The sequence below is a fragment of the Nelumbo nucifera genome, chromosome 2, assembly GCF_055504915.1.
Source record: "Nelumbo nucifera cultivar China Antique chromosome 2, China Antique-T2T, whole genome shotgun sequence".
NCBI classification, from domain to species: Eukaryota; Viridiplantae; Streptophyta; class Magnoliopsida; order Proteales; family Nelumbonaceae; genus Nelumbo; species Nelumbo nucifera.
Genome location: NC_142650.1, coordinates 9012260 through 9026014, shown reverse-complemented (window position 1 = coordinate 9026014; position 13755 = coordinate 9012260). Strand labels below are relative to the sequence as shown.

General features: G+C 37.1%; 1 protein-coding gene across 2 annotated transcripts; it reads left to right on the top strand.

The window, feature by feature from the left end:
- Positions 1-6961: 6961 nt before the first annotated feature.
- Positions 6962-13383, top strand: LOC104594879 (cytokinin riboside 5'-monophosphate phosphoribohydrolase LOG1). Of its 2 annotated transcripts, XM_010255414.3 has the most exons (7): positions 6965-7335; positions 8285-8382; positions 8508-8538; positions 9389-9488; positions 11375-11445; positions 12332-12475; positions 13036-13383. In XM_010255414.3, the coding sequence occupies exons 1-7, from the start codon at positions 7216-7218 to the stop codon at positions 13126-13128; spliced, it is 657 nt and encodes a 218-aa protein (XP_010253716.1). In that variant the 5' UTR covers positions 6965-7215; the 3' UTR covers positions 13129-13383. The 2 variants fall into 2 exon arrangements, with proteins under 2 accessions (XP_010253717.1, XP_010253716.1); XM_010255415.3 differs by lacking the exons at positions 8285-8382; positions 8508-8538 and having other exon boundaries at positions 6962-7335.
- The last annotated feature ends 372 nt before the right edge of the window (positions 13384-13755 follow it).

Here is a 13755-nt window from a genome sequence, read left to right as displayed (position 1 = left end):
CAACCAAACATTGGAAACAAACTTTATAGGATAATAAGTTTAAGCAATTAAACACAAGATACCAAAAATGAGAAAATAAAATTTCCTTTCTCATCCCATCCTTTCCCATTCCATCCCTTCTCATCCCACTATTTCTCGACAATCAAATGGGCCATTAGTGCCTTAGTGCCTTTTGCCTCAGTGGTAGTGATGGAAACCGGTGATGCTTTATAATTAAATCATAAAATGTGGGGAGATAGAAAGACAAAAATCACAAAACCAAAAATGGTTTCGAGGGCGTTTTAGTCAATTTGATAGGGGCAGGGGTCATGAGTCATGAGTCATCAGTATGACGTTCCAACTTCTAAGTTGGCAAGGGTGAGAGAAAGAGAGAGAGGCAGAGAGCTTTGCATGGTGGAAATGTCTTTTTCCGTAGTTGAAAGTAGAAAGTTGAAAAGAGGGAGAGAAAGGTTCTGAGGGTTTCCAAATTTGGCGAAACAAAGAAATTGGCATGGGGAGACGTGTTGCCTCATCATTGGTTCTGCTGCCCTCAAACAATGCTTTAAGCCTTTAACACTTCCCACCAACTACGAGTCTTGTCTCATTCATTACCCAATGGTACACGTCGATGTCCACCCTTTTTGGGGGATTGGTGGAGACACTTGTCGACCGAGGGACACCTCCCCACTTTTACCTCTGTTTCTCATGCTCCTCCCATCTTCTTGTACACGTATCGGCTCAGGGATCCCTCTATTTTTTTTTTTTAATCTCATCATTCCACCACAAATAAATCACTTGCTTTTTTTTTTATTTAGTTCTTCTTTCTTCATTTCTGATTTCTGAAGTATTTTTTACCAAAAAAGTAAGTAATTACAAATTAAGCTACTTGTAGACTTGTTCATGGCCGATCTGGGTCGGGCTTTGCCTCTACATTAACGAATATATTCAGGCCTGAGTTCGAGTCTGGCCCAATCATCAGGCTTAGGTCTTAGTTCGGGCCTAGTCCGAAGTCCGGGCCCGAGCTCAAACCCAATAAAAAATTTGGAAAATAATATATGTTTCCTTTTTTATTCAATTAAAAAATATTTTATTTATATTAAAAGACCTCAAAACCTAAAAAATAATGAAGGATGTCACTATTACTTAAAAAAGAAGAATAATAAAGAAAAAAATATTATATATATTATATAAAATATATTTTTATTATATAATACATTATCAAGTTGAACTCGAGCTTGGGCCAAGTTTTTTTGAGAAAATTCAAGCCCAGAAAGGTCAGACCCAATGTTTTAGGCCCTAGCACAAATCCGACCCCGTGGGCCTGAAATCCTATACTACTTGGCCTAGTCCTGATTTTAAGGATAATTTTATAATTATTTATTTCACTGAACTTTTTTAACTGAAATATTACAGATTATTTCTGTTCTTTTTTTTGTAAATATTATTAAATTTTTTTAACTCTAGGCGAGCTGAATGTGCAGTGACAAATTTCTCAGTTATTATTATGTGGAGGACCACCATTCAACAACAGATGTGCTCTCACATGTAATGAGGAGTGGGAAGGGCCACCACTGCAGCATGGCTTCAAGCTCTGCTGAAAAAGAAAAATAAGCATGCTTTCTTTTATTATATTACATGTCCTGCTCAATCTAATCAGACATATTACAATTTTGTTTATGGGAAATATCTTTTCCATTATATTTTAGTTTAATTAAAAACTTTTCACATTTTTATATAGCTTCCCATGATATATATACCAAAAAAAAAAAATTATTACAGCAAACAATGCTTGGTTGATAATGTAAATTCACAGAATGCCCATGGATTTTAACACCCCCACCCCCCACCCAATAACACGAACTCTCATTTACCCACTTTCTCCATGAAAAGGGAAAGCCCATAAGCAAAAGAAGACCTAACTATCTCAATGTTAGCTCAATTTGGTCAGCTCATAAGAACCATGAAAATTCAATATTAGGTCAAAGATTCAGATAGTGAGGAAATTGCAAACAAACATGACCACCACTGACCACCCTTCTAGAATCTATTTGAGATTCATTTCTGAGAATAAATTTTGGGTACAATCAGATGCTCAGTCTTAAGACTAATGCATAAATGGGGATACAATTTGGCTAATTAATTTTTTGCCTCAAAAAAAAAAAAAACTAATTAATTTGGGTATGGCGCCACGAGGCCCACAAAATGGCTTAAAGCTCTGTAACATAGGTGTCGTTCTGTTGGTTTGAATTTGATGTATGAAAAGCAAAGAAGCTGTGGTTAGTACTTGTTCCAGAAAATTACTACTAAGATCAGGACCCACAACTGACAATTGATTAGGTCCTTCAATAATAGAGATATACCGGAAGTCTGGAACCAAAAAGCATATGAAACATGGTCTCAGATGTCTGTTTTTTAACTTTATAAATAAGTAGGACGGTGGGGGAAAATGTCTATACAGCTCTTACAAACCCTTAAAAGTTTAGCAGAGCTTTAGGGAGTGTTCATAATAAGATGGTTGCTTTGTTTTTGAAAGTAAAAACAACTGCGATATCAGAAAAATTATGTTGTTTTTGTTCTAAAAAAACCAACCATATTGTTGAATACCCCCTTACATTTCAATTAAAAGTAGACCTATTTATGGGTCGGGTAGTCTGACGAGTCAACCTGGCCTGGTTCATTTTTTGTCGGGTTTGGGCCCAAAATGTTAGGCCCGACTTTTTTTTGAACCGGGTTCAGGCTTTCTCAAAAAAGTTCAGCCTGAGCTTGAGCCCAAGCCCAACAATATTTTATATAATAAAAAAACATATAATATATTTCTTTTCTCAAGTTATAATGAGATCTTTCAAAATTTTCGGGTTCTAAGGTCATTTAATATAAATAAATTAATTTTTAATGAATAAAAAAAAACAAAAAAATCTTTTTGCCCAATTTACAGGTCGGGATTCAGGCTTTATAGGAGGGTCAGGCTTGAAGTCAAGATCTAGACCTGAAGGTCAGGTTAGGCTTAGACTCAGGCCTAAATGTATTATATTAATAAAGAGGTAAAGCTTGACCCAAACCCAGCCTGACCCGGCCTATGAACAGATTTAACTAGAAGTATTGTGTCCCAAACAAGAAACTCCATTTGTTTATTTATTTATTTTGCATATCAAACTATTTTGGATGTTTTCTGAGTAAAATTTGTGGCTGTCAATTGTAAATATGAATCATGAAAACTTTATTCACATATATCTCTCTTTTTGATAAGTCTACTTCAATGCACTATGTCAATTGTACGTGGTTCAGTATATCGATCCCAAGGATCCTTACGTAATTCCAATATTTCTCAACCAACCATTACAGCTCTAGCAGAAAGTTAGTATTTATAATACTAAATTAGGGTTTACAGTTATTGATGCCTTGAGTCATATTCAATTTGACGAAAATGCCTTTGTACAAAGAAACTTTGCATAGCACTAGGGGTTTCATTTATTTTGTAACCCTAATTCAAATTATCGATGCACTTATGTGTTGTGTATCGGCAGAGGTGCATTTGATATCCTTTATTTTTTCTAAAATCAATTTTAAATATATATAATTTAATAAAAAAAGGAATTTGTAAAAATACTTATAAACAGGTTTATTGGAATGCAAAAATACGATATGATATGCTCATATCAAGTGTATCATTTTGATATTTTGAATTTTGCTTGTATCCTCATCCTTCTCAATACAAGATATTTTTTATCAAAAAATTTTGTCAAAGAATGAAGGATTCTTTGAAACATAATGAGTGAAAAATATTAGAGTCAGTTTGGAAGGAGTATAAATACAAATGTGTAGTGTACAAAACCTTATATTTTGTATTATTTTGTATATATTTATACTATATATATATATATATATATCTGTATTTATACTCCTCCCAACTTCTTCTTTGTTATATACTTATCTTTTATGTAGAATGACATGAATTAGGGTTTTGATTCCTTGCCAAGAAGAAGAATTAGGGTTTGGGCCATTAAAAATTCACAAATTCTCAACCCAGCTCGACCAAAGTTGCACTTCTAGTCCCTACACCCGGATTATTCCTGTGTCCCTATTGGAAACAACCATGCAAAACCCTGTTAGAATGGCCAAAACACTCTTTTTAAGTTTCTTTTTCTGGGATTTCCAAAAAGAAGAAAAAAAAAGGATATAGTCTCCTTGGTTTCAGAATTTTCTCTGGTTTATTCATGAACCGAGACAGAAAGAATCCAAGTTATGGGTCTTGTATACCCGAGCAGTATTGGGAAACGTATTAGATGGTGAAGATTGAGGTGGCCGTTGAAAAAAGGAATAGTGCCGTGAATGGGTCGGGTGGATCCAACTGAACCGAACCGTACGAACCAACTAAATTCTGAACCAATTATATGCCGGTTAGAACCGATTTTTTATGCTGTGATCCGATTAAAACCGGAACCAACTTTATTTTACAAAGATACCCTTTATCTCATACCAGCTGCTTATGCCTAGATGTTTAAATTTAATAATTATGACCCCATAGGGCCCGGTTCAGAACTGAATTACATATTTATATTTATTTGTTAGTTTAGGGGCGGATTTATCCTGACCCGGAACAGACTCGACCACCACGGAGACAACACTGCAGATGGACCTACTTAGCCTTCTCTGTTCTCACAGTCAGATGGACATACCTACAAATATAACCATGACTAGCAGTAGCAGAGAAAACAATAAGAAAATGATTGCTGAGAAACATAAGTTAGAATTTGTTTACAATCTGCAGTGAGAAAGCTCTGATGCATCTGTTGCTTGTGTGAGCTAAGTATTTTTAATCTATTTCATCAATATTTAGAGGCTTAAAACAGGTTTCAGAGGTTAACTTCCCAAGGCTAGTGGAATGTACGTCGGTCAAATAATAAGCAGATGAAGGTTAAGACATAAAATAGTAGAGAAGGGAGAGAGGAAGTGGAGTAGAAGCCTAGAGGAATGTTTATGGGATTTAATCCACTACATTTTTATTTGCATATTTTTTATGGGGTAAACCCAAAACCAACACATAGACTCATACAAAAACGCACGCGCTCAGAGCATGGATAACACACAGCAGACGCACGCACAGCTAGAACCCAGAAAAGAAATTAAGAAAATTTTATTAGTTGAATGAGGTGTGAAGGACCAGGAAATGGGGAGAAGCCAAAAAGCCAAGAGAGAAGCCCAAGCAGAAAGGAAGAAGTAGAAAGGTTGTTTGGGGATTAGGGACCTGAGTTGATGATAGTATTATATTAAGCAATTAGTTTAATGTAATTGGTTCATCATCAGTTGTTCCTTTCTTCCTGGCTACCCTCTACCCTGACCATGGAAACTAGAATAAAATAAGAGAAATAGGGGAGACATGGGCAGAGGGGAGAGGGCTTGTGATAGGGGGAGAAGAGGCAAATACAAATTAGTTAGTAGAGAGGAATGGGGGGGTAGGAGACAGCATGCTTGGTCCAGGTCCATTGAGGGATGGGAAAATATGCTCGGAGCGTGAGCGTGGGCGTGTCCAATAAATATTAACATTTGTTTCCTTTGCTTACAACAAGTATGTCGAGTCAGGGTAGGTTGATGAGGCTACAAGCAGTTAGGGTTCTAACCTACATATGTTTTTATTCAATCATCAATACTGCTATAGGATCATGTGAATGAACCTACCTCTACACTATACACTTTACACTTGTGTCTCTCTCTCTCTCTCCATCTTCTTTGCTAGCTCTGGGAGATGAATGGATATGGTTGATAAGCGCACTCACAGATTTCAGGGCTTCACCATGATCTCCAATCAACGGTGATGTTGATGGGATGACGTATCCAATTCCGACCAAAGCTTCAGTTAATCCATTAAATGCCCTTATGGGTTCTTTGGTTTGGTTTGGACCCCCCCCCCCCTCCACCAATTGAGATTTGAGAGCATGTGAGGGAATTCTTTGTACGAGTTCATCATGTAGACATATAAGTTAGTGATGCAATAGATTGAAGCTAGTCCCTACTACAGCCTAGCTAAGTGTACGTATGTGAATTACCTATCTGGGTTTACTTCCAAGTACATTTTAATTCATTCAACTTTAGCCCCAGTTCTTTTATTCTACGGCCCTTTTTGTACCACTTATTCTTTGTGAATAAGAGTAGCCCCATTTACTTGCTTCTTCTGTTTCTTTTTAGTGTTTACTGATGAAAAAAAAAATTACATGGAAATTTCCACCTTGATGGAGGGATGACGTGGCATACCCAGATTGTCCAGTTGTGAAGGGATCATTTGCATTCAGACCCAACACCCCACCACGTATTTATATATTTATACACGCAGACGCAGGTAAAATGCTAAGCCTGCGTTTGGGACCACGCTTAGGCCTCTCAGCTCATCACATGCATCCATGCCTCTTCGGAAAATCTTTTATCACAAGGCAAGGCGAGGAAGCTGGGGCTCACAGCTCAGTAGCTCAGTAGCTCAGTAGCTCACTATCGTATTGTCCTCCCACAGACAACCTTAGGGGCCGTTTGGATAACGATTGAATGGGCTGAAATGAATTACTTTAGTGCTTTGTTGTGTTTTTTATTAATTAAACAGTAAACCATTACAAGGTATAGTAATCAAACCACTTTCTTCAATTTCAGCTTCCACTAAAGACCCATTTAGCTCACTGTTTAAAGTGAAAACATCAATTATCTTTTGCTGGCTCTTTAAGGAGGGAAAGCAAAAGCGAGTGAGTGGGACAAAAACATGGACCCACTTGAACGTCAATCAAGTTCCCACGTGTCAACATGGAGGAGTGTAACCAAGCAACAAATTACAAATATGGAGGTTGGTTATTAAAACTAAAGATCCATATACAAAACCAAACCTTAAACATATTTTAGCAATTTCTTTTTGTAAGTTATTGCATGTGGTGGAGATAGGCGTGCCATTGTGTGCGCACGTGTGACCCGGCTTATAAATTGGCGTGATCAGAGGTGGGGAGTAGCGGGCTTTTTGTATTGTATTTGTGAGTTGTGATACTGCAAATTGCTGCGATTCATAAGAGAGAGAGAGAGAGAGAGAGAGAGAGAAAGAGAGGATCAGAATTTCAATTGTGTGGAGACACTTAGCATTCGTAGTCTGGGTGTGAGAGAGTAGAATTTAAAGGTAGAGCAGCTGAAAGATAGAGGGTGACATCTCAGAGAGTAGACATTATAGGGGAGGGACGAGAGAGACAGAGAGAGAGAGAGAGAGAGAGGATGGAGATGGAGAACGAAATGCAGCTCTCCAAATTCAAAAGGATTTGTGTCTTCTGTGGGAGTAGCAACGGAAAGAAGAGCAGCTATCAAGATGCTGCTATTGAGCTTGGGAGGGAGCTGGTATTATATCTTTTTCTTTTTCGTTTTCTTTCTATCTTGTCAGTTCGCATGCCTCTGTTTTAGGTCTTTTTCCCTTGTTCTTCTTCTTCTTTTTTTTTTTTTGCTTGCGCATTTTAATGTGTTATTGCATCTGTATTCTCTTTCAGGCTTTTGAAGCTTATACAGGATTTCAAATTTGGTTCTTGCTAGAGACTAGGCTCTGCTTTAGCTCAGTTTTAGTTTTTCCTTTTCTGGAGTTCTGATAGGTATTGCTGGAAGGAGATCATTAGAAGTTGATTTAGTTCGTTCCTCCTCCTCCCGCCACTCTTTTGTTGTTCTGTCAGTTTAATTTGGTCACAGGCTTTTGCTTCAAGATTGTTTCGTTGAACAGAGTTTTGTTTCTCATTCTGTTTTCTTTTGGATTTAGTGGAGCTTTAGAAGATTGGTTTACATGTGTTGATTTATGGTATGCTGGTGTCGCTATGCGTTTCTCTGTTCTGTGTTTTCTCAACGACTTGAAGCTAAGCAATCTTCCATTTTCCTTTGTACATATTTCTTGCCTCTGCGAGAACAGAGCACAAACACGTACAGACACAACATAAACATACAAGTGCACAAACACGTACGCTGCTCGCAGTCGCACGTACAAATACACAAGATGGACATGTAAGGTTTGCATCTGGAATATCGAAACCACGAAGCAGACTCAAAATACAACTGGAAACTATTATATATTTCAAAACCCGCTTGCATCAAGTGACCCAATTGCATCTCCTCTCTTATCTGTTGTGTTCATCGGACTCGTAATCATATGTTGTGTTCATCGCCCAAATTGCATCTCCTCTCTTATCTGAGATTGATGCACTGACGTGTAAACTTTAAATGCCTCTGCTCTCTCTCTCTCTCTCTCTGGAAACTTAAAAAACGGTTTTGTTCAAATTTTATTTAATCTGGTTTCTCTTCGGTATAGGTGTCAAGGAACATTGATCTGGTTTATGGAGGAGGAAGTGTGGGCTTGATGGGTTTGGTTTCACAAGCTGTTTATAATGGTGGTCGGCATGTCATTGGGTTAGCTTCCTTTCCGTCTACAATTCTCTATAATAAATTGAAATTTCAGTTTAATTTGACTTCGGTTTGTTGATTTGTATTCTTCATCAAAACTCAACTTTGTCATGTTATTGTCTTCCGTCCAGAGTTATTCCCAAGACACTCATGCCTCGAGAGGTATGCCTGCTATAACTACTGAGAAAAAAAAAGTTTTGAAGCTTTTTATGTCTTAATGGAGAAAAGGATAAAGGCGAGAGGGTACTCCCCTGCCCGAGAGAGAGAGAGAGAGAGATTTCTCTGTATTTCTTTTCATAGATGAACAAATGTAGTTATTTTTACTTTACTTTGTTATTTGCTCCATTTATTTTAGCTTTTCTTTTGGGGTTTTGGTCTTTGGGTACTGTCTCTAAAATCTGGCTCCCCCCCTTTTAGCTTTTCCCCGATCTTGGAGTATTGTGATTCCAACGAGAGAGAGAGAGAGAATAAAAGCTTTTGACTGCCTTTAAAATTTCTAATTTTCACATGTGGCCTTGTGGGGTTAATGGAGTTACCCATCATATCACTTGGTTATTTGGGTAGTTTATAACTTCTGATTGATAGCTACAGTCCTAGAAGCTACTGTTTTTTTTTTCTTTTTTCAGTTTGCCTCTACTTGGATTTTTCCCCCTATTTTCTGTTTGCTCGTTCTCCTTCTCTGTTCTATCCTTTACACTTCGCGCTTTCTCTTGTTTTTTCTTTATTTTTTTCTTTCTTTTTTCAGTTTCCTTCTGTTTCCTAATGAGTGCTGTTGTTTCAGTTAGTCTCCACATGAAAGAAGTTCTTTCAATAAGTAGAGGACTTTGGTTGAGCTCAATATCCTGCATCACTCATTATTTCTACCTTGCACAACACTCCATAAAAATTTATTTTGATTGAAAAATTGCAGCCTTGAAATCTCTCTCTCTCTCTCTCACTCTCTCTCGTGTGTCCGTGGCCAACTTTCTCTAAACGGTTATTTTGATTTCTTTTCCTTCGTACCCTGTTGCAGATATGTGGTGAAACAGTAGGGGAAGTGAAGGCAGTTGCAGATATGCACCAAAGGAAGGCAGAGATGGCTAGACAGTCAGATGCCTTTATTGCACTACCCGGTTAGTGTAAATCCTGAGACTCGGCCAATATTCACACTTACTTCCCAAACACAGTAAAGATTGATAAATGCCCAATTGTTCAATGTAATCTTCTTTTTGAAAGATGAAATCCCATCAACTTTTTGTTTCTCTAACCATCCCTACCAAAAAATCACTCTAATAATTCCCCAGCTTCTGGCTTCAAGTAAAAACCAGTTTCATTTCCTTGCTTGACATATGAGCTGCAATTCATAAAACAAAGAAGGAAACAAAACATGCCACTATTTTCAAAAACTTTTGCCACCCAAGTGGAGTTCTAGATTCCTCTTCTTATCTTCTTAAACTTGGCTTAATATACAAGGTTATTATTTTGAATTTCTGTTTTCAGTTTTCAGAAGTGAAAGAAGATACTGCAAGTGCTAAATTTGCAACGTTGCAGAAAGGTTCTTTTTGACTTCAGAAAGTTGGAAAGAGAAAAGGAGCGAATAAAACAGAGAGCATAAGATGATCCCTTAAGTTACTATATCCACTTTACTTGATAATGATCCTTATTTGATTTTTGTATTGTAGAGTGCTCAAGCACTCCCCGACTTAAAGTTGAATGCTTTCATTTGATCTTCTAAGTTCTAAGTTCTAACAGCTAAAGCAATAAATAAATAAATTCATGCACATACAATTATTAACCACTAGCCAGATATCCTATCCAAAATGAAAGGAAAAGGAAAGAGAAAGAAAAACAATTAAAACAGTCTTCCACCCATTGTAGTAGAAATATTTATTAGATAAAAATAAAGCAGAAGTAGCGCAATATTTTGTCTCTAAGCCTGTTCTATTTTGTTACTATACATGGAAATGGTGTGAAAGCAACTGTACCCAACATAACTTTTCACAACTGTTTGAGTTTGCTCTCACGGACCCCAAGACCCATGATTACAGAGCAACCCTTGAAACCCTAGTTACTGATCCATCAACGTCAGACACTGAAAATCAGGGCTACTGAATAACACTACTTCAGTGGTCAATGTGGCTTTTACTTTCTTTTTTTGGACGAAATAGTTCTGCAGCAGCTCTGATAACACTAATACTCTGTACTAATGTATATGCCAAATTAAGGAAAAGAAATCCCATAAATACTTTCACCAATTTGTTTTACCAACTATCACCCACTGGTGGCAACAGATCTCCTTCAGTTTTACTGAAGGTTTGGTGGTAATTTTCACCGGAGTGTAAGACATTCTGGCAATGAAAAGACCAAGGTTATGCAGGGGCAAACCAGTCATTTTCATCTTCTTGGGTTCCTGAAGCTGTTGTGAGTGGATAATGCTCTGTCCATTAAGTGGCGTATTCTTTGCTCATTAAACTTCCACAGAGAACCAACCGAGGGCTGGCTCGTTGGTGTGTTAGCTGGTTCATTCCAGCATTGATGCAGAATTGAATCCCGCAACCAGTACTTTGGGGAAAAAGGGGTTAAGGGGGAAGTTATTACCAAAAAAATAAAAAAAAAAACTTCCACATAGGATGCCAAATAATAAATGAAATGTCTTGGAAAATGTGGGCTTAAGAGGCTTATTTGGATCTTTTAAGTTCAGCAAGCCATGAAATCAATTAGGCCACAACAAAAGCATATTTTGCAGCTACATTTTTTTTTTTGGGTAGAGGTAGTTACATTAATTTGAACCTTAGTCAAAGTAAATGACTCTAATCTTCTGTGAAGTAAGACAAAGTAAAACCATAGTGACCATCCTTTTAACTCTCTCAATCACTGTTGTTAAGGCATGCATTCTTAAACACAATTTGTGTTCGACTGTTCACCTCTTGCTTTACTTAATTTGTTTCAATGCATCATGTGATAGTTTGACTTTACTAATACTATGGAAGATTGAAGAAACCATATGGCATGTATGCAGGTGGTTATGGGACTCTTGAAGAGCTACTAGAAGTGATAACGTGGGCTCAACTAGGCATACATGATAAACCAGTAAGTCTTGTTTTTGGCACTTCCTTAAGTAGTGGCGGATCTATGTAGAGGTCAGTGTGGGCAATTGCCCCCATTGAGATTTGAAAAAAGTTTTATATAATTATGAAAACTATGAAGAAATTTAAATGTTTTTACAATTGCCCCCACTCAAATAAAATTTTGCTTGGCTTCTTAAATTGGGTTATTTTTTTAGAGGTGAATAGGTAAGAAATAAAGAAAAAATATAGAAGAATGACACCTATGTCTCTATTCCATATTGACAAGTTATGAGGTTTGGGATTTAGGATTTTAACTTTTAATTTTTTTTCTTTTTCTTTTGCCATTTCACATCCCTCAATAGCTCAATCTCATTCCTCTACCTCGTCTCTTCAAATCTAGAGATGACAATATTCCTCGTTCTCATTGAGTAATGAGACATATCCTCATGGCGTCTTCAAGACCACCAGTTTCAAATAAGTTTATTTTCATTTTTCTTGTGTATAAGGCTGTAAGATCCCAATAGAATGGATAACATTTTCCTCGTCCTCATTGGATACCCATCCTCCTCACTGGATACCCTACCCCCACTGATCAAAGGTCTTGGATCCGTCACTGTCCACAAGTGAAGTGTCCCTTTTCTTTAGGCTGCATTTGTGTGGATGCCATTATGCCAAAGGGGTGAGAAACAGAGCCCTTGCCATAAAAGGAGGCAAAGTTATAGCTGAAATACTTCAATTTGAAAACAAAAACAAAAATTCCCTCTTCTAGAATGAAATAGGCAGAGCTTTAAATTCAAAACTTGGTTGTACATCTTATCAATTTTAATCATTCATATCTCAAAACTCATTGTAAAGTATCTAAACATATATTCAGAATTGCAATTTCATTCATTTTTCCAACTTTACAGGTGGGCTTATTGAATGTTGATGGTTACTACAACTCCTTGCTGTCATTTGTTGACAAAGCTGTAGAGGAAGGTTTTATTAGTCCAAGTGCACGCCATATTATTGTCTCAGCCCCTACAGCAAAGGAACTAGTGAAGAAATTGGAGGTAATGGTTTCTAAACCTTTTTATCTGATCCATGGAAGAACACTGTTACTGTTTATCTTGGAACTACCTGCCTATAGCTATAAGGTTATGTGTACCTTTTTTCTTTTTTTTTTTGGAAAAAGGTGAAGTACGTTTCATTCTTATATATCAAAACCTGAGTACAGTATCAGGGTTGTTTCACTTGTGTGTGCTGGAGCCTGCTCTGTTTGATACCTGTTTCTTGCTTAAAAATTTAAAACCCATCAAAGAAACATCTTGTTTGAACTTGAGATTTGCTTGCTAAGATTTATTATGCACATTCTAACCTTTTTTCTTGACAATTTTTCCCTTTCTTGACCTCTAGGACCTTAATGCATTTCTTGAATATGTAACAAGCATGTAGAAACCCATGTACTTGCCATAAACACTGGTAAACAACTAAATACACCAACAAAAGTACTGATGAACATGAGTTTGTCAGAGGCATACATGTGACTCCATTTGCTTAGGCCTTCGCAGTGATATAATTGTTCCTTAGTATGAATGTCAGTCACAAAGGGTTTCTTATTTCATGATTGCAGGAGTATTTCCCCCGCCATGAAAAAGTTGCATCTCAGTTGAGCTGGGAGATGGAACAGCTTGGCTACTCTTCAGACTGTGATATTTCTCGGTAAGAAGCATAGGTGTTTGTAGAGAGAAAGGGTGGAGATGAGAGGCACTTTGACAGTGGATGGGGCTAATTTGGAAGACCAGAATGTTCTAGAATGCTAGAATTCTTTGTGTAGAAAACAGATGGCCTCGAATGTGAAACTTCATTGTTCCCTTACTGTTGTTACCTTCTTGCTGGAAACCTAGTTTATGTATGTTCCAACTCCAAAATATTTTTGGTATATAATATAAGGAACTGCAATTGCCCCTTAAAATGATGACATTTACATGGTAGTTACTCTCTGTGCCGTGACATCATTAGAAAGAAAGAACTCCAATTCCACATGAATTTGAAATTTAACACTGTGAAAGTAGATCGTTGTCACATCATCAAATGTGATTACTGCCGATGTATTCTGTTCATGGGGGTTTATAATGACTTTTTGTGCCCCTAAAATCTTGGCAAGTAGTGCAACTGAATTGAAACAGATCTACCTTATTATGTTCTTGGTCCATGTTGAGGTAGCATCTTCGCGTTGAAGGTGGAGTAATCTCCATGTTCAACCACCAGTGCTAGAGTGGGAGAAGATTCCCATTTCTTAGAATGAAGCAGTTTATTAAATTTATCAACCAAAATTAAGCTATTTTCTTCA

Coding starts and splice junctions, on each gene's coding strand:
- LOC104594879 (XM_010255414.3), top strand. CDS start 7,216: ATGGAGATGGAGAACGAAATGCAGCTCTCCAAATTCAAAAGGATTTGT. Junction 8,539..9,388: donor AGACACTCATGCCTCGAGAG/GTATGCCTGCTA, acceptor ACCCTGTTGCAG/ATATGTGGTGAAACAGTAGG. Junction 11,446..12,331: donor TAGGCATACATGATAAACCA/GTAAGTCTTGTT, acceptor CCAACTTTACAG/GTGGGCTTATTGAATGTTGA.